This window comes from Asterias rubens, chromosome 3 (assembly GCF_902459465.1).
Source record: "Asterias rubens chromosome 3, eAstRub1.3, whole genome shotgun sequence".
NCBI classification, from domain to species: domain Eukaryota; kingdom Metazoa; phylum Echinodermata; class Asteroidea; order Forcipulatida; family Asteriidae; genus Asterias; species Asterias rubens.
This window is the reverse complement of record NC_047064.1, coordinates 13,913,280-13,939,038: the sequence shown is the minus strand read 5'-3', so window position 1 is coordinate 13,939,038 and position 25,759 is coordinate 13,913,280. Positions and strand designations below refer to the sequence as shown.

The window sequence follows — 25,759 nt, the reverse complement described above, 5'->3', positions numbered from 1 at the left end:
GCACACAACTTCGTGTGACAAGGGTGTTTTTTTTCTTTCATTATTATCTCGCAAGTTCGATGACCGATTGAGCTCAAGTTTTCACAGGTTTGTTATTTTATGCATATGTTAAGATACACCAAGTGAGAAGACTGGTCTTTGACAATTTTCAATAGTGTCCACTGTCTTTAAGTGAACTTTGCTAAAAAATAACAAACTGTTTTGAGGTAAGGTTATTTTTGAGAAAGTTGTCTTCTAAGTTCAGTACTGCATCCTTGTAAAACACTGGAACTTATTTCAATAAGAACTTAATAAAAATAGAAGATTGTCAGAAAAACCTCCTTTTCGTACTAGAACTAATAATAAACAACAAGTGTTATTTTGTCTGGCAATCTGTATCTGCAAAAAAGATTATCTTAAATGCTCAGCTAACCTGTGTGCTTGTACAAACATGTATGTAAATGGACTCAGAACCTTATTGTTTTATTCTGGGCGTTTAATGTAGCAGATTTTTCAACTGTACAAGAGTTGGGCATTTATGTAAGTACATTTCATCAACTCTTCAAAGCACTGGACACTATATTGGTAATTACTCATAATAATTGTTAGCATAAAACCTTACTTGGTAACGAGTAATGGGGAGCTGTTGATAGTATAAAACATTGTGAGAAACGGCTCCCTCTAAAGTAACAAAAAGTAATTTCTCACTCAAATATTCTAATTTGATTTTGAGACCTCAGAACAAGATTTTGAGGTCTTGCAATCAGGCATCTGAAAGCACACAACTTGTGCAATAAGGGCATATTCATTCATCCAATATTTTCTCGCAACTTCGATGAGCAATTGAGCTCAAATTTTCACGGATTTGTTATTTTATGCATATGTTGAGATACACCAAGTGAGCAGACTGGTCTTTGACAATATTACCATTAGTGTCCAGTGTCTTTCATCCCAGTAGGCCACTCTGTATCTTCCAGTCATAGTCTCAACTGTACTCTACATGTATATGGTCATGTTATATTGTACACATTATTAAGTAATAAATTAATTAAAATTGCTAACTTGGTGGACATTCATATTATTTTTTTTCCGCAAAAGATTGAAATTACTGTGTTTTATGGGAGAAACTCTGTGTTCGGTGTTTAAGTTCAAAGCATCAACCTGGATGGATATGTGATATATTTATTCAAGAACAGCTATTTACAACTTGAAAATTTAAAACTACATGGACGGATAAATCTTTTGCAAATTTTTGACACTTATATACAAATTCAACATATCTTTATACATTTCAACAAATTTGATACATCCCAAAGACTGATAAATCTTTTTCCAATCTTTTACACTTACACAAATTCAATATACATATTTTTACATATTTTTACAAATGTAAATTAGGGCAAAGAATATCTATGCATTCCACAGAAAAAAAGTGAGTTTGTGAATTAAGTACCCACATGTAGCCAGGTGGGTGAATTGGAGCCCAATGGTTACTACCTTAAAGGAACATGTTGCCTTGGATCGGTCGAGTTGGTCTTTGAAAAGCGTTTGTAACCGTTTGTTATAAAATACCAATGGGTAGAAAGATGTTGTAAAAGTAGAATACAATGATCCACACAAACTTGCCTCGAAATTGCACGGTTTTCCTTTTACCTCGTCGACTATCACGGTCGGCCATTTATGAGAGTCAAGTTTATCAATTTTATAAAAACCTGTTACAAACGCTTTTTATAGACCAACTCGCCCGATCTAAGGCAACGTGTTCCTTTGAGCACCCAATGGTTACCTTATGTGAACCCCATAGACCAACTTGTTAGTGTTTTGTGAGTACCATAGAACCCATAATCACATCATGGGTGATTTGGTCTCCCAGTTACCTAGTTGGTGATTTGGTACCCATGGGTGACAAAGCTGGTGATTTGGTACCCTTGGGTGGCTTTGCAATATTCCGTGGAACTCATAATCACATCATGGGTGATTTGGTCGCCCAGTTACCTAGTTGGTGATTTGGTACCCATGGGTGACAAAGTGGGTGATTTCTTCCCCATGGGTGACCAAGTGGGTGATTTGCTACCTTTGGCCGACTTTGCAAATTTCCGAGCTTTCTCTACCGAGCGTTCCTTCTGCTGAGCCTCTTCCATCTTTTGCTCATCTTCTAATTCTTTCTCCTTGTCCTTCTCTTCTGCCTCCAGCTTTTCTTGGAGCTCCTTCCGCCACTGCAATAAGAAGCATCAAATATATTTTTACAAATGCATGGGCCAAAATTAAACGCAGTGGACACTATCGGTAATTACTCAAAATAATTAAAAACTTACTTGGTAACAAGCAATGGAAAGCTGTTGAGTATAAATCATTGTGAGAAACGGCTCCCTCCGAAGTAACGCAGTTTTTTTAGGAATAAGTAATTTTCAACGAATTCGATTTCGCGACCTTAGTTTGCATCTGAAAGCACACAATTTCGTTTCTCATTATATCGCAACTTCGACGACCAATTGAGTTCAAATTTTCACAGGTGGTGTTATTTTGTGTATATGTTGATATACACCAAGCTAGAAGTCTGGTCTTTGACAATTACCAATAGTGTCCAGTGTCTTTAAGTAATATGCTGTGATTTTGTTTACAGAACTCAGGAAAGTACCGATATACAGTATTTACACACATGTTAACCCAAACAATATTCTTCATCCAAGATGCACATTTTAACATCTATTGAATCATTGCAGTACCCGCTGCTAAAGTATAGGATTTGAAATGCCTCTAGCTGCCTGCAATCTCGGTGGTCTAGGATAGAAAACTCAACTTTAAATTACTTTATCTCAGTTTTGTTTCTCCGCATCTCTTAGGGTTTCTACTTTCACAACTTTTAAAGGATTTGGGTACCTTTTCAAAATGTCCATAGATTTACATTAAACTTACAGGGTTTGAAGATAATGATAGTGGAAAGCTTCCCTTAAAATTTTACTTACTGAGGTGCTGTAGTTTTTAAGAAATGAGTAAAACAAAGTCATGAAAATACGTTTGTAAATGATTAAAATAATTTTCGTCTCATGAGACGAAAATTATTTTCATGACATTGTTTTACTCATTTCCCCAAAACTACAGCACCTCAGCACGTAGTATTTTCAGGGAAGCTTTCTACTATCATTATCTTCAAACTGTGTAAGTGTTGTGTAAATCTGTGGACATTGTGCTTTTTTGTCCTACAAAAGTTACACAGACCCTTTAAACCAAAAGTAGTATCAACCTGGGGTCTCAACAGCATTTAGGTATAGGTTATGCTATTTTCAAATGAATAACAAAATAACAAATGACACGAGTCAACAAACGACTCATTTTGCTTGATCGCATCACATACTTGTAACTGTATCTTTCACTTGGTGTGTATTTGTTGTTCAACTTTATGCCCTTGGCGGCTTTTGCATTAGGGGATTTACAAATGTCTTTATTATTATTTTATGGACAAGGAAGTCTATTTCAGAAATCATTGACAATCTCACCTGATCCTCAACAATTCTCTTGAGGTCCAAGCTCGTCCTTGTGTTGAAATTAATTGTTGGTTCATCAAGAGCTGTGGCCAACAAAATCTCATTCCTACAAAAATACAAGTTAACAAATAAATTGTGAGGAATAAATAGTTAATAGAGCACTCTTACTCGGAGTACCACAGCGCTTTACAAGAAACAGTATAAAAAGCAAATAAATAATGGAAATTTAAAAAATATGCACTTAAAATAGCTTAAAGGGAAGCGTCAACAAATGCCATTTTCTTTACTAGTTTAGTTGCGTCTGTGATGATATGCCAATTGTGTATTTTTTACTTCAAAAATGAAGAAAACTTATCAGTCTATCAGAAAGTATTCCCAGCAAGATTTGAAGAACATTTTAGTGTGTATTGCAAGTTACATACCACTATCAATCCACTTAATAACACAAAAACTACGAACACTTCGTAAAGTTATTCCTCCGTCAACTTACTTTAGAGAGAGCCTGTTTGGCCCGGTCCTCAGTGGCTGTTTGGGCTTGGGCAGTTCCACTTTATGACGAGGGGGTCTCTTAGTCACTTCAACGGGAGGTGCAAGAGGTGGCAGGTATGCAGCTGCTAGACCTGCTGCAAGTCTTGAACTGATGGAGCGAGAAATCAAAGCTTTCTGCATCTGGGTTTCTATATGAGCCTCAACCTGTATAGAATGTCAAGTAAAAATAGTAGGTCAATGTTTAAATACAAAAAAAAAAAAACGCAAAAAAAAACAGCAAAAAAAAACCCAACCAAAACACAAACAAAAACCAAACACCCTAAAAACAATGAAGACAGGTTGTGATTTTGATGCAATATCCCTTGCAAATTATCCTCAAAGAAACTTCCAGATCCCATAAATAATATAACAGCTTACGGCCCAATTTAATGGCTCCGCTAACCGCTGAATTCTGAGCTGATGATCACCATTCTCCGCATGCAAGGCAAGCCCCAGGAGTAGGTGGCAACATGGCCCTGGTGACAGTTGATTTGGGTTGATAGCCCTTAAGTGTAGCCCTCACTGTGAAGTGGCATTTTGGCCTTGTGAGTTGGGCGATATCTCATTATATAAATAAATAAATAAATAAAAAATAAACTCATTCATTATATAAACTATTAAAAAAAAACGGCCAAACATGCAATAGATTATTTAGGAATAAGGAATAATGACGATACCTGTCCAACTCTGAATGCCTCGAGAACCCTCTGGTCTTTCTCCTTGGAGTGGCACCTCATGACAGCATTCCAGGCAACTGTCCTCATACCCTCTTGGAGTTTCTCTGTACTGGTGCAGCGTGTGACCTTAATCAGACCCAAAATGGCGCCATAGCGGACTCGCCAACCCCAGTGTGATGAGTCTACGCATGAAATTAACAAAGGAGTAGGTTTAATGGTACTTGTTTATTGGTTTTTGTACAAACTTAATATCCTTAGTGTTTTGTCTCATTAGAGTGTCATATCCGAGCAGTGTAGAGTATTGAATTTAAGTTCTATTGGTTTGATCATCGGGGTGTGGGTTCAAATCCCAGGAGTGACACTTGTGTCTATGAGCATGAGCAAGACATCTCACTATAACTGCTTCTCTTCAACAAATTATGGAGCACCTTCTGAGATGCCCCCTACTGGAGCAAGAATGCAAAACTGAGGACCTTGCAGAGTACAATGAATTTGCTAGGAACTGAGTCCACCAGTTCTGGCTGAAACACAGTATCTAGTGTGTGACAAGATAAGAAGACGAGGAAGAACAAGGAGCATAAATGGGTACATGCAAGGGTAATAAGAATTGTGTTTAAAAAAGCCTTCAGAGCGCCACGGTAGGCCAAGGTACCCCTCAGGGACATGAGAAAGATTGCAGGAGTTTTATTGGCCCAATGACAAGGGCCGAGTGCGTTGATATGTTTTTGTAAAATGCGCTTTAAAAAGAGCTTGGTATAATTGTTATTGAACAAGGTTGTTAAAGTTATACCTTTAACTTCATCACTGTCGACTTTTCCATGGTACTCTGCCAAGTCCAACAGCCCTGCGCTCACCAGATTGTACCACTCTTCATCATTCCCTCTAGCCCTGGTACCCGTGGACATGTAAGGCCCGTAGCCTTTCTTCTTGCAGCCAACGAGGGCGGTTCGTTGAATCTCTGATGTGTTGCCATGGAGACAGAGATGAGACATGAGCTCAGTGTATGTGAAGCTTACCTCCCATGGCCAACCACTGAGTCCCTGGGCCTCTAACAACTGAACATGGAAAAAAAAATCACGTTATCTTCAATCAAAGTCAGTTTAAAAAAACACAAACAAATCCATAAGCCATTTTGAGAAATGGCGGACACAATACTATAAGCCTTCTTGAGGTATAGCCGACGAGATACGAGTGTACTGTTTGGTTTGGGTGTATACACACAAAATTACCCAAACCTTATGGAGTTGTAGCATTGTGTCCACCGTATCTATAAAAAAAAAGGCTTATGACACTCATAGGTTTGGGTAAAATTTGTCTGTATTCACCCAAACCAAACAGTGCACTCCTATAGAGTCCACCATATCTCAAAAGGGCTAAAAGAAAAAAAGAAAAAAATACTTTTGCCATTTTATAATATATAGAAAGGTTTGTGGTAACACCCCAACTCAATAGAGATAGTCATTACATGGTGTTACCGCAAACCTTTCTATATTGTATTTCTACCATGCAAAGTTTCAAATCCTACTTATTTTATCATTTTGTTGATCATGTCTACCCGTTATTACCCTGGACTCCAATCAAAGAGAAAAGGATTTGAATGATAGTGCAAGGCGTTCTTGCTCTGCTTAAAAAAAAATCCCCCCAAAACTAAACCCTAAAAATGGGAGAGCAAAGAGAAGTTCTTGATTGACAGAGCTGACAAAAATGAAGGTCCCAATATGACAAAGTCTTCAATGATTCGGAGACAACGTTGTACTGTGTGCACATAAAGCGTAACAACGTCCTTATTCATCTCGTTTCTTTCAGACATGGAATAGTGTAGACATGGTTAAAGAAAGATGAAAGCTTGCTCTAGTTCAAGTTCGTGTACACAAGTACCCATCTTAAGACGCATTATTGCTGTCATGCAAATGCAACCTTTTTAAAGAAATACCTGTACAATCTATATTAAAATTCGCCAAGAAAATTGTCTCCAGTGCTTTACTTTCCCATTAAAACAATGTCGGCATGAATTTTGAGCTCACATGCTGGGCTGCTAGATCTGATGCTCCTTTAGTCTTGGCTGCTTTGTTGTAATCAACACTGCCAGTAGTTTTGGAGTAGTACGCCATGTTAGGCACAGGATCAATAGTAACAGACTTGGCGCTATTACTCTTTCTTGTTCCCTCACTCCGTCCGGACCCTCCCCTTAAGTTTGACTTCTTTGGGAGCTCTTCCTCTTCTTCATCTTGGTCTGCCGGCTCAATGTCAAAACTGACTTCTCGTTTTAGCTTGATGCCATCAGGGAACATCTGAACCGATTCTTGAGGTAACGATAACGCTACCTTTGTCACGTCATCCTCATTGGCGTCCACCTCACTCTCATCTCCAGGTTCAAGGTCACTATCTCCGATCGAACCCGAGGGTAAATCTAACCCAGAAGGAAGTGGGATGTCACCCGCTGAGTTCAAACTCTCTCGAGCACTGCTAAAATTGGGCAGTGTGGACGGGGTGCTCCCATGTGATGCCTTCTGGCCGAAACTGCTTGGGCTGGTCAGTAGCTCAGCATGTTTCTCTTGTGGGGTATCGATGAGGACGCATGTTGATGTGTTCCTCGTTGACTTTAAAAACGAGCCTCCACTGAGGTCACTCAAATGCTTGCCGTCTGTGAAATCAGACTGGAGTCCGAGTCGAGTGCCTTTCTTTCCTGATTGATGTATGGAGTCATCAGTCAGCTTGAAATCAGCCGAGTGGAAATCACTGAGTGTACCTTGACTCAATCCACTCACAATGGACTCTAGCTCATTCTCCTCTGACTTGCCCTCTACCTCGTCAGTCTTGTTACTCTCCTCTACGTCTGCTTCGGGGGAGGTTTGTGTTCTCGGCATCGGGGTGGTACTTGGGAGTACACCTCTTGCTAAATTCTGCAGGGTTTTGAGGACGGTGATGTCATTCTTTGCCGTTTCAGCGATGATACGTAATGCACACAAGGCATCCACCCTGCACCAAGAAAGAGAGAGGCAGAGTTTGTCAATGATAAAAGTACATGATTCAAGTCCAATTTACAAATCATTCAGGTTTATATTTACTAGAAAGCAAAGGCAAAATTTAGAGACACAAAAGAATGGAAGGGAAAGGGTCTCACAACAAATAACGGTTGTTTACCAGTACGAGTAGGGCTAGTTCAATTTGCTTACAACAGTTTTAAAGTAGTGTAAACAATTAGAAATGCAAACTTTAAGACACTGGACACTATTTGTAACTGTCAAAGACCAATCTTCTCACTTGGTGTATCTCAACATATGCACAAAATAACAAACCTGTAAAAATTTGAGCTTGATTAGTTGTCAGAGTTGCGAGATAATAATGAAAGAAAAAACACCCTTGTCAAACGAAGTTGTGTGCTTTCAGATGCTTGATTTTGAGACCTCCAACTCTAAATCTGCGGTCTCAAAATCAAATTCGTGGGAAATTACTTCTTTCTCGAAAACTACGCCACTTCAGAGGGAGCCGCTTCTCACAATGTTTTATACTATCAACCTCTCCCCATTACTTGTTACCAAATGAGGTTATATGCTAACATAATTATTTAGAGTAATTACCAATAGTGTCCAATGCCTATAAGCTTAAGATTAAACTGGCAGGAATGCAATCTATCAATCATTAATAAAGTGCAGTTTAAAAAAGTTGAACACTGTGATCTGATTTGAAACTCAGAAAAATTATCTTTTTCGTACCAGTTTATACACCAACAAAGTTTGCTTACCAGTGTTCAGTAGATAGCGTACTACCACACATTGACAGTGCTCTTACAGCTTCCTTAAATCCACCACTCAGATGAACAACGCAACGCCATACATCCAGGCTGTGCCAAAGTGTTGGACTCAGGTCGTGTATACTACTCTGGAAGCCTGTATGGGTTCGTTGCTTCACAGCGCTGCCATCCATGTGAATGGGAGTATCTACTGGGCTCATCAATGGTAGCTTAGGGGAGGGGCTAGGGGAGGGGCTAGGGGAGGGGCTAGGGGAGGGGAGTTCTTCATCCTCCTCCAAAATCTGTTGAAAGAATATTTCCATTGATGAATAATTTTCCTAAAACATAAACATTCAAAGAATTTGCATTTTTGCCTTGTGCATTTTTGCCTTGCACAGATTATTAAAAATCATCAACATCAGCTGTTGATTTCACCAAACTCTTCCTAACTTAGGATTATTCTTAGGACTTAGGACAAGTTAAGTTACGCATCCATAGACGTTAGGACGCATTGAACCCATCCTAAACTCCAGCTTGCTCGACTTAAAAATACCCAACCCTAAATCCCTAGAAAATACATATCACTGTGTCAAATGGAATTATGGAAGGATTTGCGAATGGACCCCACTCAAACAGAAAAATACTTGCACCAAATTGGTCCGAGCAACAAATTTTGCACTGAGAGTGTTTAACAAAGGACGATAGACATTGCATTATAGTATCTATTTGTTCTTTTTTTCCACTTCAAGTACCTGATCTGGGTGACGGCCGCTTGCGACATCAAATTCAGACGGTGCATCAGGCTCTTTTTGAGACATCATCTCAACCTGAGTTTTCTGGAGTGTTGCCTTGGGTGGGGCTTGGGGTGTGGCCTGGGGTGTGGCATGGGGTGTGGCCAGGGGTGTGGCATTGGGCATGCCAGGGTCATCGGTCAGTATATCCTCCACAACCAATCTGCCCACTTCAGAGATGAAACGCAGACAGAGATGTGCCCCTGGGTAGGGGCTGTAGGCTTCCTCACACTCCCTTACACCTGTGTGGATAGTTCAGATTATCAAAACTAATTATTATTGAATCAGTAGAACATATCATTATCTAAGCCTGGGCGACTACTGAAATTTACTAGTCAAATCTGAAATAGTTGCGACTAGGACACTAGTCGCAACTAATTTTTAATACTGAAGAATTCACAGGCGAAAGGTAGTTATATTCATGCTAAAAGGATTAAGGCTGGCTGAAAGTCGGTTGCGCGATGGAAATCTTGACGCGCATTCATAAAAAGACACAGTTTTTAGGTCTCAGTCTTAGGTCCGTGCACAAGATTTCCATCGCGCGATCATCGCGCGACTGACTATAAACCGGCCTTATAGGGATTGTGTGACTGATGTCTGATTGCGTTTTGTATGTATATTATGTTGTGGTGAATAGTTGTGAGCGTCACAATGGTTCACCAAACAGGTAGCGTTATTAGACGCGATGGCTCATTAAACGAGTAGTTATGAACAACAGTAATCGCTACTCGATTGTCAGCAATCAATAGTGGCGACTACGACACTAGTCGCCCAGGGGTCGATTTCACAAAGAGTCAAGATTGATCTTAACTGCAAATCAATCGCAGTTGCTTAGTAAAGTGTGATGTCACAATAAAAATCACTTCCAGATGATGACCCTACTCTATTGATGTTTTTCTCCCCCTCATTAAATAGCTTTGCTTTTTGATTATTCCTTAAAAAACATTGTTTGTACTCTTTTTTCATGAAGTATGGAAATAAATAAAATGTTAAATTGAATTGAATTGAACTATGGCGATATACTGACAACTCATCTTGCCGTGAATCATAGTGCTTTGTAACATCGAGCCCAGGCCTAAGAATATGACTATACATTCGGACCCAGTCTGTGAAAATGAGTCAGATGTCGCCCAATGCATTAGTAAGTTATGGACAGTTTTTTTTTTTTTTTTTTTTTTTTTTTTTTACTTTTATCTATAATTGTTTGCATGGTTAACCTTTAGAGTACTTACTTTTAGGCAATAAAGCTTTGAAAACAACAATTTTGTGATCATACTTTTGTCTAATTTGTATCATTTTGCGTGAAACAAATCAATACACATTTTACAAAAAATAAAAAACACAAACAGGAAAAAAAAAATGATGAAACAACTTTTGACATTATTTTCCTTTGTAGGTTGAATGATAGTGACAACTTTCTGGAGCACATTGTGTACATCACTGCTTTGGTGTGTGTGTGTGTGTTGAAGGTTTAACATACCCCTTCTTATTTTAAAACAAGTGTTGTTCATGCAATCCAGATGAACCAGAAAAGTTTGGTTGGGTCGTGCAATGTGTATACAAATATCACAGATTTCATATCATGACTAAAAGATAACTAACAAGACCAGTTCGAGATAATGCATTCATACAAATACTAAGCATGCAGACACTGAATCAAATCACAATGGAAGTTCTCACTTTAAACCAAACTCCCCGGTTTCCTAAATATTTCTTGAAACTTCCAGAATCTTGCAGTGCAATAAGAACTCCACAATCCAACTTTTGGACCCTGGATATTGGCACTATGCTTGACCTCTATGCAGTGGTGTAACCAGACAATTTATTTATTTATTTAACTTTCATTTGTTTTTGTAGGGGGAGGGGGCATGAGGGGTGCTGGGATTGTGGTGGTGGTGGGTGGGGGGGGGGGGGGGGGGGCGGCGGTACACCTCCTTCTACCCCCTCTGATAATGCCACTGCCTCTAAGTACTTAATCCATCATATTGAAACAGAACCTGGGGGTGGATTTTAAAAGATTTGCCATGCCTAACAAACAAGAAGTCACTGTGCCATGCAATTGGTGAACGATAATGTTGTAATGACAGTGGGTGCTTGTCTAGCAGCATGCATCACAGAGAAGACAGTGAAGGCCCAGTCACACAGGTCCCAAGAACACGAGGACAAAAAAGATAACGATAAAAATGCACACCCTCGATTGGTTGAATGAGCTTGGGCGTATTCTACGTGGAGCATTTCAACCAATCGAGTGGGTGCATTTTTATCGTTCTCATTTTCGTTCTTGTTATCGGGGCCTAGGTGACCGGGCCTTTAGTTCATGAATTCACTCAAGAGTGATATTCTTACCTTCAACTATTGCTAAAAGTGTCCATTTTCAAAAGTAAAACAAGCAGATTATTGGATGTTAAATTAGGCTCAATCATTGAAAGTCAGAGCCACAAATCACACAATAGGAGATACTGATGCACTATCATAAAATGTCCTGTAAATTAACACAATATCTGCTATATCAAATAATGTTGCACTTTTAAGGTAGGGTCATAATGATCCTTAATACAAATTGTTAAAAACAATTCCTGAAAGCTTATTTTTTTTAAATATGTTAATAGTAGTAAGCATCCTGCAAAATTATTTCTAACGAAGTGCCCCTACTAGAAAGCAATAACAGTACTTCCAAATAATTGAGTTTCTGATCAGCAGAGTGTGGGTTTGAGTCCCGGTCATGACACTTGTGCCCTTAAGCAAGACACTTAACCATGATTGCTGCATCCTTGGTATTGGATGTAAAGCCGCAGGTCCTGTGTGCTGAGTAAAGCATATAAAAGAACCCAGTGTATTATTGTAAACAGACATGATAGAAGGGGTTCGCCCCAGTGTTCCTGTTCTGATCAGCAGCATAATTGCGCCACAGCATTACAGGTGGATATGGTGCTATAAAGGAATAGGGCTCATACTTCAAAAAGCAGCTCCACATATCTTGCACAAACAAATACTGAGCGCTTTGATGGGCCCCAAGGGTGTGATTATACCGCACGTATCTACCAACAAGGTTATCAAGGAGCTTAGTGTATACATTAGTAAAGAAAAATATGTTATTGAAGTTATGAATTCTGAGCCCCAACTTCATAGCACCAAAGGGTTTTACAAGGTCACTAAGGCGCATTTAGCAGCCACAGCCAGGAACACACCGGAACCCCTTCTCTTTTTGGGTTCTTTTACATGGGTTACACAACACATGGGACCAACGACTTGACGTCCCATCCAAAGGACGAAGCAATGGTTATAAGTGTCTTGCTTAAAGACACAAGTGTCACGACCAGGGGAATTCAAACCCACACCTTATGCTGATTACAAACACCAGAGCTCTTAACCGCTCGGCCATGACACATCCACTTCCAGAGATAATATAAGTTATCACACAAGCGCGAGTGGAATACGGAAAAATATAGCGCGTCTGTGTCCCATGTCCAATGAGGCCGATAAGCGTAGACGCGCTGTATTTTTCCGTATTCCACAAGCGCGCGTGCTATAACAAATTAATCTTCCAGTCTCACGTGCACTGCGCAAAGTTTAAAATTTCAGAACTTTATTTCGCGACGAACAGCATGCACGCTCACAAAGTTTAGCATGTCATTTTGGCACTGTCCGTATACGAAGCATGACGCATTGACATTAACAATACGCACTGTGTAATACGCACTGTGTAATATCCCCCTAGTAGTTTCGAGCATCTGATTTGTGGATTAGCACGTACTGGAAGACAAAGCGCCATATAAGAATCTGTTATTTTTCTTATTATACATTATTAACATGAGCTTTTGTGGTTGGACATACCTGCTAAATATGTGATGAGTCTATTCTTATAGTCTGTGTAACCCTTGAGGTGACCGGCCATGTGATGATAGTACAATCTCAAGAACACTCCTTGTCCCATCTTCAGGAGTTTGATCTCCCCTATTCTCAGGAATGGTTGATCCATGGCATCAGTGCGTAACCAATACAATGTGGTCTCAGCTAGGTAGAACAGACTTGCAATATGGGGGGTTGCTAATGGAGCCTGGCTGAGGGATACGATCAGCATGTCCAGACACTCTGCTCAGTGAGGAATATTGTTAGAAAAAAAACAGCTAAGTTGGAAACATCAAAACCATAGCCATTATCATTGAAGAAGGTTCAACAACTCTCTCTATGACATATCTCCATAATCAAAGTTCACTCTGACCCACTTTATTTAAAAACATCTGAAAAACACCCATGTTGCATTACTTTATGTGATTTCAGATGCGTAATAAAAGGCTACAGCTGAAGTGAAAAATTAATTCTTTCTCAAAAACTACGTTACTTCAATTCAGAGGGAGCCGTTTCTCACAATGTTTATACTATCAACCTCTCCCCATTACTCATTACCAAGTAAGGTTTCATGCTAAAAATTTTTTTGAGTAATTACCAATAGTGTCCAGTGCCTTTAAGGCCTTTGAGCTTACCTTCTTGTATTTTTCCTCTGCATTGTGCAAGCATTGAGAGTTCTGTCCAGGCTTTTGGGATATCGACATTCTTACCTCGACCTCCCTCAGTGATACCTGCTCTTCTCTATAAAATGAAACAAAACAGACATAAAGCAAATAAGAATATTAATTTTGGTTTTTCCAATACACCATATGTGCTAGCACTGTATACTCAGTACTTTCCCCGAGTCCTGTGAAAAAACAACTCACAGGCATGTTACTTGGGTGGGATTCAAACCCCGACCCTTGCTATTCTAGAGCAGTAAAATGTTGATTTTACCAATACAGCGATGTGTGCTAGCACTGTATACTCAGTACTTTCCCGAGGCCTGTGAAATAATTTTCACAGGCATGTTACTTAGGTGGGATTCGAACCCCAACCCTTGCAATTCTAGAGCAGTGTCTTACCAACTAGACTACCGAGGTTACCCGGCAGCTAGAGGCAGTTCGAATCCTATGTTTTGGCATATGTTAATTTTTCATCGGGGATAAAGAATATTAATTTTGGTAGTTTACCTTTACACCGATGTGTATTAACATCTCTTAAAAGCAGTGGACACTACTGGTAATTACTCAAAATAATTATAAGCATCAAAACTTACTTGGTAGGGAGTAATAGGGAGAGGTTGATAGTATAAAACATTGTGAGAAACAGCTCCCTCTTAAGTGACGTAGTTTTCGTGAAAGAAGTAATTTTCCACAAAATTGATTTCGATACCTCGAAATCAAGCATCTGAAAGCACACAACTTGGTGTGACAAGGGTGTTTTTTCTTTTATAGTTATCTTGCAACTTCGACGACCAATTGAGCTCAAATTTTCACAGGTTTGTTATTTTACGCATATGTTGAGATACACTAAGTGAGAAGACTGGTCTTTGACAATTACCAATAGTGTCCAGTGTCTTTTGACATTTACCAATAGTGTCCAGTGTCTTTAAGATAGATATGGTTATTAAAGGGAAGGTTTAAGTTTGGTAATCACTCCTGAAAAATAATGGCAATAAAGTCTTACTGGGTTAGAAGGACAGCAGCTTTTGATAGTATAAAGCTTTTGTGGATCACTCCGTAGTAATGTGGTTACGGAAAAATACATCATTTTTTATCTCTCAAAATTTGAATCTGAGAAATATTTCTATCAGATACCAATCCCAAGATTTTGCAATCCAATTATGGGTTATTCTTTCTCCATTGACATAACCGCTCTGGATTTTTTTAAAAGTCTCATAAAAAAAACCTGCTGGTGATTTACGAGTCAGGGTTAGGGTTAGGAAAAGGATTAGGAAATGAACCAGGAGTGTCGGAACAAAGGTGTGAAACTCTTTTAACAGGCCATTACAGCCCCAAAGGAGTGAACAATTTTAATGGCTGAGACCAATGATTCAAACTCGCAGTCGCCAAGTTTTCTATTCTTATTATAAAGGAGATCATGAAATAAAAACATTGTTTGTTTACCTTGGTTCTGTTGAGCATTTTGTAGGCCAAGCCTTCCAATCTTTCTTTCTCATCCAGACTCGTAGCGCCATTGAACTGTTGAATAAAGCTTTCTGAGAGATCCAATGGGTTCCTGTGTGACCAAAAAAAGACAAATTTTCTGATCAGTCCAGTTGATCGCGCCTCAGATCAGCCGAGTGGGCTTAAGTTTGTTTTGTAAATCGGACAATAAAAGTTAATAAATTGTAAAAAATACTGAGCTACCCATCTCCCTGTTAAAGTTGGGTTTTATAACAAACATTTGCATTAACTCCCTCGGTTCCAGTGCCACTTCTGTTAAAAGAAAAGAAAAAGTGTTTCTCACAAAAACAAAATGTATCATGCTGACTTGTGTTGCTTTGGTACACTCAAAAGCCAATTGCCTGAGTGATAGCGCCCTCTTGTGATAACATTATGGTATATGCCTGTTGTCCGTTTTTTTTTTTATAGATTTGTGATTCTTTTAAAAACTTGTGCGAGCATTGCAATTTCTTCTTTATGGAGATCAATAAAGTTTTCTTATGTCAGTGTCGTTGTTTTAATTGAACTTAGACTCAAGTCAGACTGAAGTTGCCAATTTCATTGACTTGTTACTTGACTTGACTTGAGGGAAAAATTACTTTCGACTTAACTCCACTTAAACGGCCTTGTCACACAAAGTTGTGTGCGTTAAAATGGTTGATATCTAGACCGCAAATTCTAAATCTGAGGTCTTGATATCAAGTTCGTGTCAAATTACTTCCCTCTCGAAAACTATGGCACTTCAGAGGGAGCCGTTTCTCACAATGTCTTATACATCAACCTCTCCCCATTACTCGTCACCAAGTAAGGTTTAAGTAATTACCAATAGTGTCCACTGCCTTCAAGACTAATCTTAGTACTTAGGACGAATCCCAACCCTGCACTGTAGCATGCAGACCTTAATATAAGTTACTCGTCCTAACTTGAGATAAGACAAGTCCTAACTCTTTGTGAAATCGACATCAGTGTCTTTAAGACCACAAACTCAAGATAATTAAAGGCCTTTACCTGGCAGTTTGAGGGAGGCGTTGTGTCTTGACACTCTGAAGGTAGGTTTGCTGAAGCAATCTGTCCTGTAGCTCCTCTCGCTGCGATTGGGAAATAATCCCAAACTTATGTATGATCGGGACTCGTGTAATTGGCATGGTTGCAAATCTTCCTATTTAGTCAGGTACAAACAAACTTACTGTAGAAAAAAAGATAAAGTTGCAGGTTATTTACATTAGTGGTAGGCTACAGTCACATAACATAGGGACAACTTTTCGTGTCACGCCAACACTTTTCCACCCATTTTTTTCAAACAGGGATAGGGGCCTAACTGATTGAGGTAACTTTAGCTACTATATTATTTCATATTGAATGAAAAAGAGTGGTGGCGTGATACGGAAACCTTTCCTAACATAGTTCTTTTAGCTCAGTCAATAAACAACTAAACAAAGAATTTAAACTTATTTTTGGTGCAACAATTTGGTTAATTTTTTACTTCTGAAAGCTTTGTGTTTTTGCCCGATTTTTGTTAACACACTGTGGTGTGATAAATGACATTCAAATGGACACAAAAGTCATTGATTTGGAGCAAAAAATAATATGAATAAATTACTAAAATATAATCAATTCGATATGGTCATTATAAGTACAAAAATTGATGTTTTCAAATGCCTGATCTGTTTCAATCACCTTTAATAGTTTAGAAAAAGTACACAGTAGACGACGATTCTTTTTCAGTTTTTTGACACTGCTGAACTGGGTGGGGTGTGCGAAAGGTCGATCATAGAGAAGTTAATATAAAAATGAGGACAGAGATTCACTAGGGTTATGACTGCAGATAAAGATATCAACTTAATTTTAACCTAACATAACATACTTCAGTTAAAGTTTGAAATAAAGGATTTACAGCTTTACAAATATTAGTGAGTTAGCTCAACCATCGGTCCACCATTCTAGCGCATCCCCGTAAATACAATAATCATAATGGGACTATATCACTGTATGCTTAAAGCCATTGGACCCTTTCGGTACAGAGAAAGAAAAACAAAAGTTCACAGATTTACAAATAATTTACAGGGTTTACAGAAGGTAATGGTGAAAGACTTCTCTTGAAATATTGTTCCATGAAATGCTTTACTTTTTGAGAAAACATTAAAACAATATAAATTCTCGTTAGCGAGAATTACGGATTTATTTTAAACACATGTCATGACACGGCGAAACGCGCGGAAACAAGAATGGGTTTTCCCGTTATTTTCTCCCGACTCCGATGACAGATTGAACCTAAATTTTCACATGTTTGTTATTTTATATATTAGTTGTGACACACGAAGTGTGGGACTTGGACAATACTGTTTACCGAAAGTGTATAATGGCTTTAAAGCCATTTATACACTTTCGGAACAGAACAAAAAGTTCACAGATTTACAACTAACTTAACAGGGTTTACAGAGGTAACAATGGTGAAAGACTTCTCTTCTTGAAACATTATCATTATTCCATGAAATGCTTCACTTTTTGAGAAAACAATAAAACAATTATAAATTCTCGAGAATTACAGATTAATTTTAAACACATGTCATGACATGACAAAACGTGTGGAAACAAGGGTGGGTTTTGGAGTTAATTAACGGCGGATAAATTGGTGGCGACGTGCGGAAGATTATCCCTAAATTTTCACAGGTTTTTTATTTTATATTTTTTGTATGGCTTTATTGTAATTGTTTTGAGTTAAACAAACAAACAAACAAGTTAACTGATTTAAGCCTAACAGTAACAGTCAAACAAACAAGTCAACTGATTTAAGCCTAACCCACCATGCTAGACCATGCTAACCTGAATCTGAACGGAACTTAGTAAAGTAAGTAGGCCTATCTGATTCTGAATCTGTTTCTGTCAACTGAAAAAAGTCAAAATTACGTACGGCGACTAGAAATTAGAATATAATAAATACCACCGGCACAGTGGCAGTGTACACATCTTATCATTGACAAACTTACTCCTTCACTTAAAAAACGCACACAAGCATCAACTCGGCTGTCATTGTATCGGTAGCGGTCAGGACACAACAACTGTTTTTAGAAAACAAATTCATCAACAACAGCGCCATCTTGTTTCTCTGAATCCATGGAAATGAGCCATGTCTGTTTCTTAACCTACCAAATCAGTTGACCAATAGCTGCGCGAGTTCATCACTTGGTTTAACAGGACAAACTAGAGAGGGCGCTATATAGTTAGTCGTGAAAAAGGTGTTCGTGAAGGAAAAAAATGCAGTTATTTTAAATTTCTACAGACGAACAATAATAATCAATCATGCGTTCCAAGGTAAGCATACACACTTTTAGTTTTATTTAGGTATTTCCTTAGGTTGCGTCGTCACTCCCCCTCAACCAAAGTCACTAATCACTGCATCGGCCTACTCTAGAATCGAATCTAACAGATGTAGAACTATACTCTAGTCCTAGAACTAATTCGGTTTCGTCCGGCTATCATCTCCCGTAACCTCATAGGTTTATATCTTTTAGCTGATACTTAACAGTTTTATGCCTATGTTGTGGCTTTTAGAGGTTGGGTTGACGGCGAGTTGACGGCAAGAAGTAGGACCCTTACATTGCACTAGTACACTGACCACTGACGCATGTACAAAAACTAAAGGTTTTTTTTATTATTTTTTTATTTTTCATTCTTTCGCATGATTAAATTAATAAATCTTCAAAAGTTCAAGTGTGTTGAGTTCATGTTTGTTTAGAAAATAAATAGAAAGTGAGGAATTCTAGGCCTACTTTAGTGTTACTATATTTCAATACAACAAGTATTTGATGGCAATTTGTACTAGGGATTGATCCAAAACTTGGAAAACAAATTATAAATGCATTTCAGTTGGAATACTTTTTCTTGAAGATTGATTCGGGTATGAACTTAATATTAGTTAGCTTGCACTCTTGTGAAATTGTTAACTCAAATGAAAATCTATTTGTTCTGTCAACTCTATGGTTAGTACTAGCCATATTAAGTGTTTGATATTGTACTGTCTTAAAGCCATTGGACACTTTCGGTAAACAGTATGGTCCAAGGCCCACACTTCGTGTATCACAACTTTTATATAAAATAACAAACCTGTGAAAATTAAGGCTCAATCGGTCATCGGAGTCGGGAGAAAATAACGGGAAAACCCTACCTTGTTTTCGCACGTTTCGCCGTGTCATGACATGTGTTTACTATAAATCCGTAATTCTCGTAGTCAAGAATTGGTAATTGTTTTAATGTTTTCTCAAAAAGTAAAGCATTTCATGGAGTAATATTTCAAGAGAAGTCTTTTACTATTACCTTCTGTAAACCCTGTAAATAATTTGTAAATCTGTAAAAAAAAAAAATGTCCTGTACCGAAAGTGTATAATGGCTTTAAATCTAGAAAAAAAAAAAAATAAAAGCGAAAAACACATTTTTTCAATCAGGCATTTGAGTTAATAGTTTGATTTTGTTATTAAGATTTCTTCTCAACTAAGGCTTAAATGTTCTAATTAAGGTTTTAATGTTATTGTTTGTATTTAGCGCCATAAGCACTTCGATGGATTTGTGCGCTTTATAAGTTTTAATTAGTATTATTGTTATTATTTTGATCTAACCCGTGATCTCATTCAGGTGTTAGCATTGTTCAGGAGTCTCCATCGGACTAGCCAGAGTACATTCATGGGAGATGAAGTAGCATTGAATGGTATGAAAAAAATACTCCATTAATATTGGGTCAAGTGAAATTAGCTTTAAAATTGTCAATTCTTGAGAGACGTCGTGGTCCAGTTGTATTAAATCATTTGTGTGGATGCACAAGTTTTTCCCTTGAGAGCAGCGATTTCTATTTGATATGGACCACACAATCTTGATATCTTGATTGTCTGTCTCCACTAATCGCCTCGGATGTCACTGTTAATGTGTAGTCCCACATGCATCGTTAAATTTTGCACTTTCCTAGCATGACCACAAATGAACAAATGGTAGATCTGTGTTCATCTAGCGTTCATGGTAGTATCATAAACAACACGACAAGTTCCTATCAGAAGTAATATCCAAGTTGATCAAATCTACTGCATGGCAGTAGGATGAATAGCAGGGCAAGTTCTTATAACAGCAATATATACAGCAAATATTATCACATGGTGTGACTGCAGTATACTGAATTTACTGTTTGATTTAATTTTATGCCAAGCATAACAGACTAAATTTTTGATTGCAAACATTTGCCATTGCTATGACGTTGGTGTATTAAAGGCAGTGGAGTTGGTAATTACTCAAAACAATTATTAGCATCAAAACTTACTTGGTAACGAGTAATGGGGAGAGGTTGAAAGTATAAAACATTGTGAGAAACGGCTACCTCTGAAGTAACGTAGTTTTCGAGAAAGAAGTGATTTTCCACAAATTTGATTTCGAGACCTCAGATTTAGAATTTGAGGTCTTGAAATCAAGCACACAACTTGGTGTGACAAGGGTGTTTTTCCTTTCATTATTATCTTGCAACTTTGGACGACCAATTGAGCTCAAATTTTCACAGGTTTGTTATTTTATACATGAGATACACCAAGTGAGAAGACTGGTCTTTGATAATTACCAATAGTTTCCAGTGTCTTTTAGCACAAGCCTTCAGACTTTTGCATTTGCCAGAAATCTCATGGTGAATATTCTTCCATTACAAGATCTTACGGTCTTACCATTGATTTTGTTTCCCCTTTTCAGCTGCTCGGAAAAGAATTAATGATGAGTTCAGAGAAAACAAAGATGAGACTGACCCAGATGAGATTAAACATGTAAGTTTGAGTGATTGTTCAAGATGGAAAATAATTAAATCTATTATTCATAAATACCTCAGACAGTTTCGCTATTCCTATTGGTGGAGAGCGCGTCACGTGGGTGTGTATAAACCTTTGTTAACGACCAGTAAAAAGTGTTGAAACATGGGCGTGACTCACGCGCTTGCACCTGTGCTTATAGGACAGTTTTTTCATTCCTATTGGTCGAGAGCAACAGCCGGAACAGTTGTGCCACATCACGCGGTACGCGCGACGCGAACAGCAATCTGCTTAAAGGAGTTGTTTACCCGAGGGCGGCGGAGGGCTTTACCATTTCATAGCTGGAGGGGTGTTGTGTTGAAAGAAATCATTGAACAATTATAATTTCTGCATTTATTTTACTTTTTTACCAAAAGGTATTGAATGGGAATCAAAGTGTGTTTAATCGGTTTTCAACTAGCTGAATAGTGGTTTAAACCAGCCGAGGCCTGGTTCTTGATAATTTACCTCGACTTCGTCTCGGTAAAATTATCAAGAACCAGGCCTCGTTGGGTTTAAACCACTAGTTGAAAACCTCTGCACCACACATTGATTCCCTTATTATTCTTGGCGTGGAGCCAGGCTGTAGGATGTGGACACAGGAGATCAGCGGGGCGGACCCTTGCTGTCTCTGCGGTTGATTGATTGATTAATTGATTGATTGATTGACTGATTGATTGATTGATTCTTGATGTATCTGGTACGTACAATCCCGGCCATATTTCAATGCCCCCCCCCCCTCTTTTAAATGTTAGCTCTCATTGCACGTTTTTTTTTGCGTTCCAGTCAACATTGAGGGGGGGGGGACGGGGGGAGAGTATGTTTGTTGTCAGGGGAAGTGGACAGGGAGTGTTTATTGTAGCACTGGGATTAGGTGGCCCAAGCATTTTGGCTTGGATTGTAGGTGTCAGCTTTTTACACCTTCAGCTGGGATGGCCAAAAACCATCTAGGAAATAACTAGATATGGCTAATAATGACCAGTTTTGTACAGATTTCTTCCAACACACTGTGCTTCCCCTAGATTACACTAGATTACACTTCAGCAATGATTGGCCCCATATCTAAACATGAATAATTTTCTTGAACCGCTCACCCTTGGTGGACTAAATTGGATTTAGAGCCCATCACTAAAATTGGTCTAGCTACAACACTGCAGTTGACCTTGTATAAAACCGCCCAGTACTCTTAGCAATGAAGAATTTGAGTGTTACGGGACAGCCAGACTAATGGCGGTTATGTTAAAAACAGTCTATAAGATAATAACATGAAAGTAAACTTTTAGAAAATTCAATTTCCTTTTGTCCAAATAATTATGGAAATTGGTTTTAATTAATGGCTTTAAATAATCATACAGAGGAAACAAGGAAATTAACTCAATGATTATCAACTAAGATTATTCATTTTAGTTCATCTTTATTGGTCATGATAAATCTGGTTATTTTACATGAAAACATGCTCAGTGAGATCGCTGTCTTTCTCAGCTCAAACAAAATAGGCTTTGTTTTAGCTGGAAGATGGCACTGCATTGAACAGCTTTGGTATTTATTACTCTGTTGATATTCTGTGTTGCTCCATTGTAGTCAACGAGTAATTTTGCATCTTAAGCATGATACAAAAATACAATATTTCATTTCTATAAGTCATTGTTACAAAGACGGAATGCATCAATCATTATAGTTGTATTATTAGCAGTGAAGGTCAAGTAAAATTTCCTTGTATTTTGAAAACTATGGTACTTGAGACCTGGGCCCAATTTCATAAGCTGCTAATCACAAAAATTTGCTTAGCGTGTGAAAATTTAGTTGGTAATCCTGTTTTTATCAAGGCAAAAATTTCATGCTAAGCAAATTGTTGTGCTTAGTAGCTCTATGAAATTGGGCCCTGGTTTGGAAGATTTGGTCCCAAGTCACTTGGAAGCAAAGTTGCCATAATTTGTTTCTTTTTGACTTGTTCATTTTGTTGCTTGTACATTACAAATTAAGGAAAACTCAGATCTCCTTTTTATGTTTATAAGATTGTCATAAACTGTGAGCTTTTTTAATGAAAGTTGTATTGCTGTAGAGTTGCATATAAATATATTATATACTTTTTGGAAGCTCAGTGTGATTGCATATATGCTTGAATAATGAGGAATGGAATTTTGGTAAAACATATTATATAGATAAGGCACTCATCGATATAAGGCACTTATTAAACAGCTACCTGAGCGGAATGTTTTCAACAGAAATGGTATTTTTACTTGTTTATAATGCACTTGTTCACCATTTTAACATAATTTTGATATGTGTACACTTCTGAACTTTTCGTAATTATCGATTAAAAAATCAGGCCCCTACCTAAAGGTTTTTTGAAAAACTAAAAACACTTCTGCCGTTGAGAGCAGGCATCAAAGGACAATGCCGCTGACGTCATTTGTGGGAGTTTGCTTTGTTATACATCCACGCTGCAACAAAGCGGCTTTATCTACTTATGACGTTTTGAGAGTGATTACATAACAGGGCTTTTCGCAAATCTCGCAGAAAAGCTGTGGATAAGGGCATACAAAATGATTGTTTTTTTTTACACAATTGAAACCTATTTATAATCATATGACTCGATTTCCTTATTCATCGAAAACATTTGAAGTGGAATTCAGCAAAGTTCATGACTTGACATTTTCGTTCAAGCAGGTCTTTAATGGCACTCATGTAGCAGCACATAGATCCAAACCAAAGATTCAATTGCATGAAAGATTAAAGAGCGTCAAAGGCGCAAGAGATGCGGAACTCGGCCTGAAATGTGAAATCCCACTGGATGCCATTTTGGCAAGTAACTCTTTTGATACACAATAGATCAGTGTAGATCAGTGCAGACAATGACCATCCCTATCAATTGGAAACAAAACATTCACTTGCTGAAATGGCGCCCATGTCTATTTAACAATAGATAAGATTCAGTTCCGCATCTTGCGCCTTCAATACCAATACTCTATAATCTTTGATCCAAGCTAACGTTAGACTATTACTTTGACCTGGGATGGATTTCACAAAGAGTTAAGACTAGTCTTATCTGCAGTTCGGACAAGTTACTCAACCTAACTTAGGATTAGCCATATGATTTTTTTTTATATCTCCTAGGACTAGTCCTAAGTTCCTAACTCTTTGTGAAATCGACCCCAGCTCTTCTGAGAGCCACCACTTTTCCATTAAGCAGTAGTTAAATAGACCTTTTGCACATGATGTCACATGCTCAATGTGGTCAAATAGCGCCCTCACTGGGGTCAAAGGAAGCAAATCATTGGATGTAAGCTGTTCTTTGTGCGTAAAAAATGCGCCTGACCTCAGCCTACCTGTAGAGCTTTGATTCATGCCAGGCGTCTATTATCAAGTTCTATGTTAATGTAGAAGATTAAATTGCACTCGTTCTTATTATTTGATTTTGTCATAATCCTGAAAAAACTTGTTTTCTTTGAAGATGATTAAGGTTGGTGTGGACGTAGAGCTTCTGATGAAGAAAACAATAGTGCAAGCAAAACTCAACAAGAAGGGTCGATATGGTGAGTTCCCTGAAAGTATTTTTCTTGCAATTATTTCTAAAACCTTTATTTATGCCCAGCAGTAAGGCAAAAAAAAGTGCTTGTTTGTCCACAAAGGGTTCTCAAAAGGTAGGGTCGGTCAATAATTTGTTTTTGAGTGACGCTGGTACACGATGACGAAATGGTGAGAATGTTTTTATACAAAGAATGGCTTCTTGCATGTATAAAAACATGAACTGTTGGTTATTGTGAACCAGCATTGCGAGCATTGATAACAAGCGAATGGCTTGCATGTTGGAGATAGGGGCCAAACAAACACCTTTTTTGGACCTAACTGCATAAAGTCCAGTAATTTGTATAAACTGAAACAAGGCAGGCGGGGGGTCCCCTAGATTTGTTAACTATTTGTTTTTTTGTAGGTTGCTAGAAATTAGCTATGAGTCTTTGTGAGTAATAAACCCAATTTGTCCAGTAGTTTGTTGTAGTCGTTGTATTAGCTAAAACAAGTGCCTGAGTAGGTGTGTTTCCACTTCACATTTTTAAGACACAATATACTTTCTTTGTTTTCTGATAACTACATCTGTTACCGTAAAATGGGGGTGGCTTTGGACAAGTTTTCAATGCAATTACTGGGATTTATTGGGGGAGCCCATGACATACAGAGCCAATTTATTTATTTATTTTTTTATTATTTTTTTTCGGGGGGAGGGGGTCATCAAAAGTTTATCCAGATCACCCCAATGTCCAAAGCCACCCCTTATTTGCGGTAACAAACTATCTCTATTAACTTGTGATTTTGTATATTTTTATCTAATTTGCATATATCAGAGATCAGGGTCACTGAGGACACACTGAGGGAAGACAATGCACCACCTTCGTCAAAACAGAAAGCCCCCGAGACGAACAGAACAGAAACTAACACCGAGGCAAGGTGACACATGTGGCACAAACTTGAACGGAAGCGGAGTTTGTAAATAGGTGAACATTAAATCCAATGAGCTCTTTACAAGTTGAGCTCTATAGGAGCTCGCCAGTTTGGCTGGACATTTTTTTAAAGGCAGTGGACACTATTGGTAATTGTCAAAGACCAGTCTCCTCAGTTGGTGCATCTCAACATATGCATAAAATAACAAACCTGTGGAAATTTGAGCTCAATTGGTCATCGAAGTTGCGAGATAATAATGGAAGAAAAAACACCCTTGTCACATGAAGTTGTGTGCGTTTAGATGGTTGATTTTGAGACCT

The 25,759-nt window shown here is 38.2% G+C and overlaps 2 protein-coding genes across 3 annotated transcripts; one reads left to right on the top strand and one right to left on the bottom strand.

Moving 5' to 3' along the window:
• Positions 1 to 1,701: 1,701 nt before the first annotated feature.
• Positions 1,702 to 18,276, bottom strand: LOC117288257 (transmembrane protein 232-like). Of its 2 annotated transcripts, XM_033769040.1 has the most exons (14): positions 18,177 to 18,276; positions 16,198 to 16,375; positions 15,151 to 15,262; positions 13,678 to 13,783; positions 13,028 to 13,285; positions 11,540 to 11,551; positions 9,155 to 9,435; positions 8,415 to 8,704; positions 6,694 to 7,648; positions 5,460 to 5,724; positions 4,670 to 4,851; positions 3,955 to 4,157; positions 3,477 to 3,570; positions 1,702 to 2,195 (listed from the first exon to the last, which is right to left on the bottom strand). In XM_033769040.1, the coding sequence occupies exons 2-14, from the start codon at positions 16,332 to 16,334 to the stop codon at positions 1,971 to 1,973; spliced, it is 3,120 nt and encodes a 1,039-aa protein (XP_033624931.1). In that variant the 5' UTR covers positions 16,335 to 16,375; positions 18,177 to 18,276; the 3' UTR covers positions 1,702 to 1,970. The 2 variants fall into 2 exon arrangements, with proteins under 2 accessions (XP_033624931.1, XP_033624932.1); XM_033769041.1 differs by lacking the exon at positions 11,540 to 11,551.
• A 127-nt stretch (positions 18,277 to 18,403) lies between these two features.
• Positions 18,404 to 25,629, top strand: LOC117288258 (complex III assembly factor LYRM7-like). The gene is made up of 5 exons (XM_033769042.1): positions 18,404 to 18,501; positions 19,819 to 19,891; positions 20,908 to 20,978; positions 24,454 to 24,535; positions 25,343 to 25,629. The coding sequence occupies exons 1-5, from the start codon at positions 18,490 to 18,492 to the stop codon at positions 25,447 to 25,449; spliced, it is 345 nt and encodes a 114-aa protein (XP_033624933.1). The 5' UTR covers positions 18,404 to 18,489; the 3' UTR covers positions 25,450 to 25,629.
• The last annotated feature ends 130 nt before the right edge of the window (positions 25,630 to 25,759 follow it).

Bases quoted from the DNA above. Each gene is read 5' to 3' on its own strand.
- LOC117288257 (XM_033769040.1), bottom strand. From the start codon at position 16,334: ATGCCAATTACACGAGTCCCGATCATACATAAGTTTGGGATTATTTCC. The intron at 15,263-16,197 runs GTAAAGGCCTTT...TTGGTCACACAG, and splicing joins CGCCTCCCTCAAACTGCCAG to GAACCCATTGGATCTCTCAG. The intron at 3,571-3,954 runs GTAAGTTGACGG...GTATTTTTGTAG, and splicing joins CCAAACAGGCTCTCTCTAAA to GAATGAGATTTTGTTGGCCA.
- LOC117288258 (XM_033769042.1), top strand. The intron at 20,979-24,453 runs GTAAGTTTGAGT...TTTTCTTTGAAG, and splicing joins ACCCAGATGAGATTAAACAT to ATGATTAAGGTTGGTGTGGA. The intron at 24,536-25,342 runs GTGAGTTCCCTG...TGCATATATCAG, and splicing joins CAACAAGAAGGGTCGATATG to AGATCAGGGTCACTGAGGAC.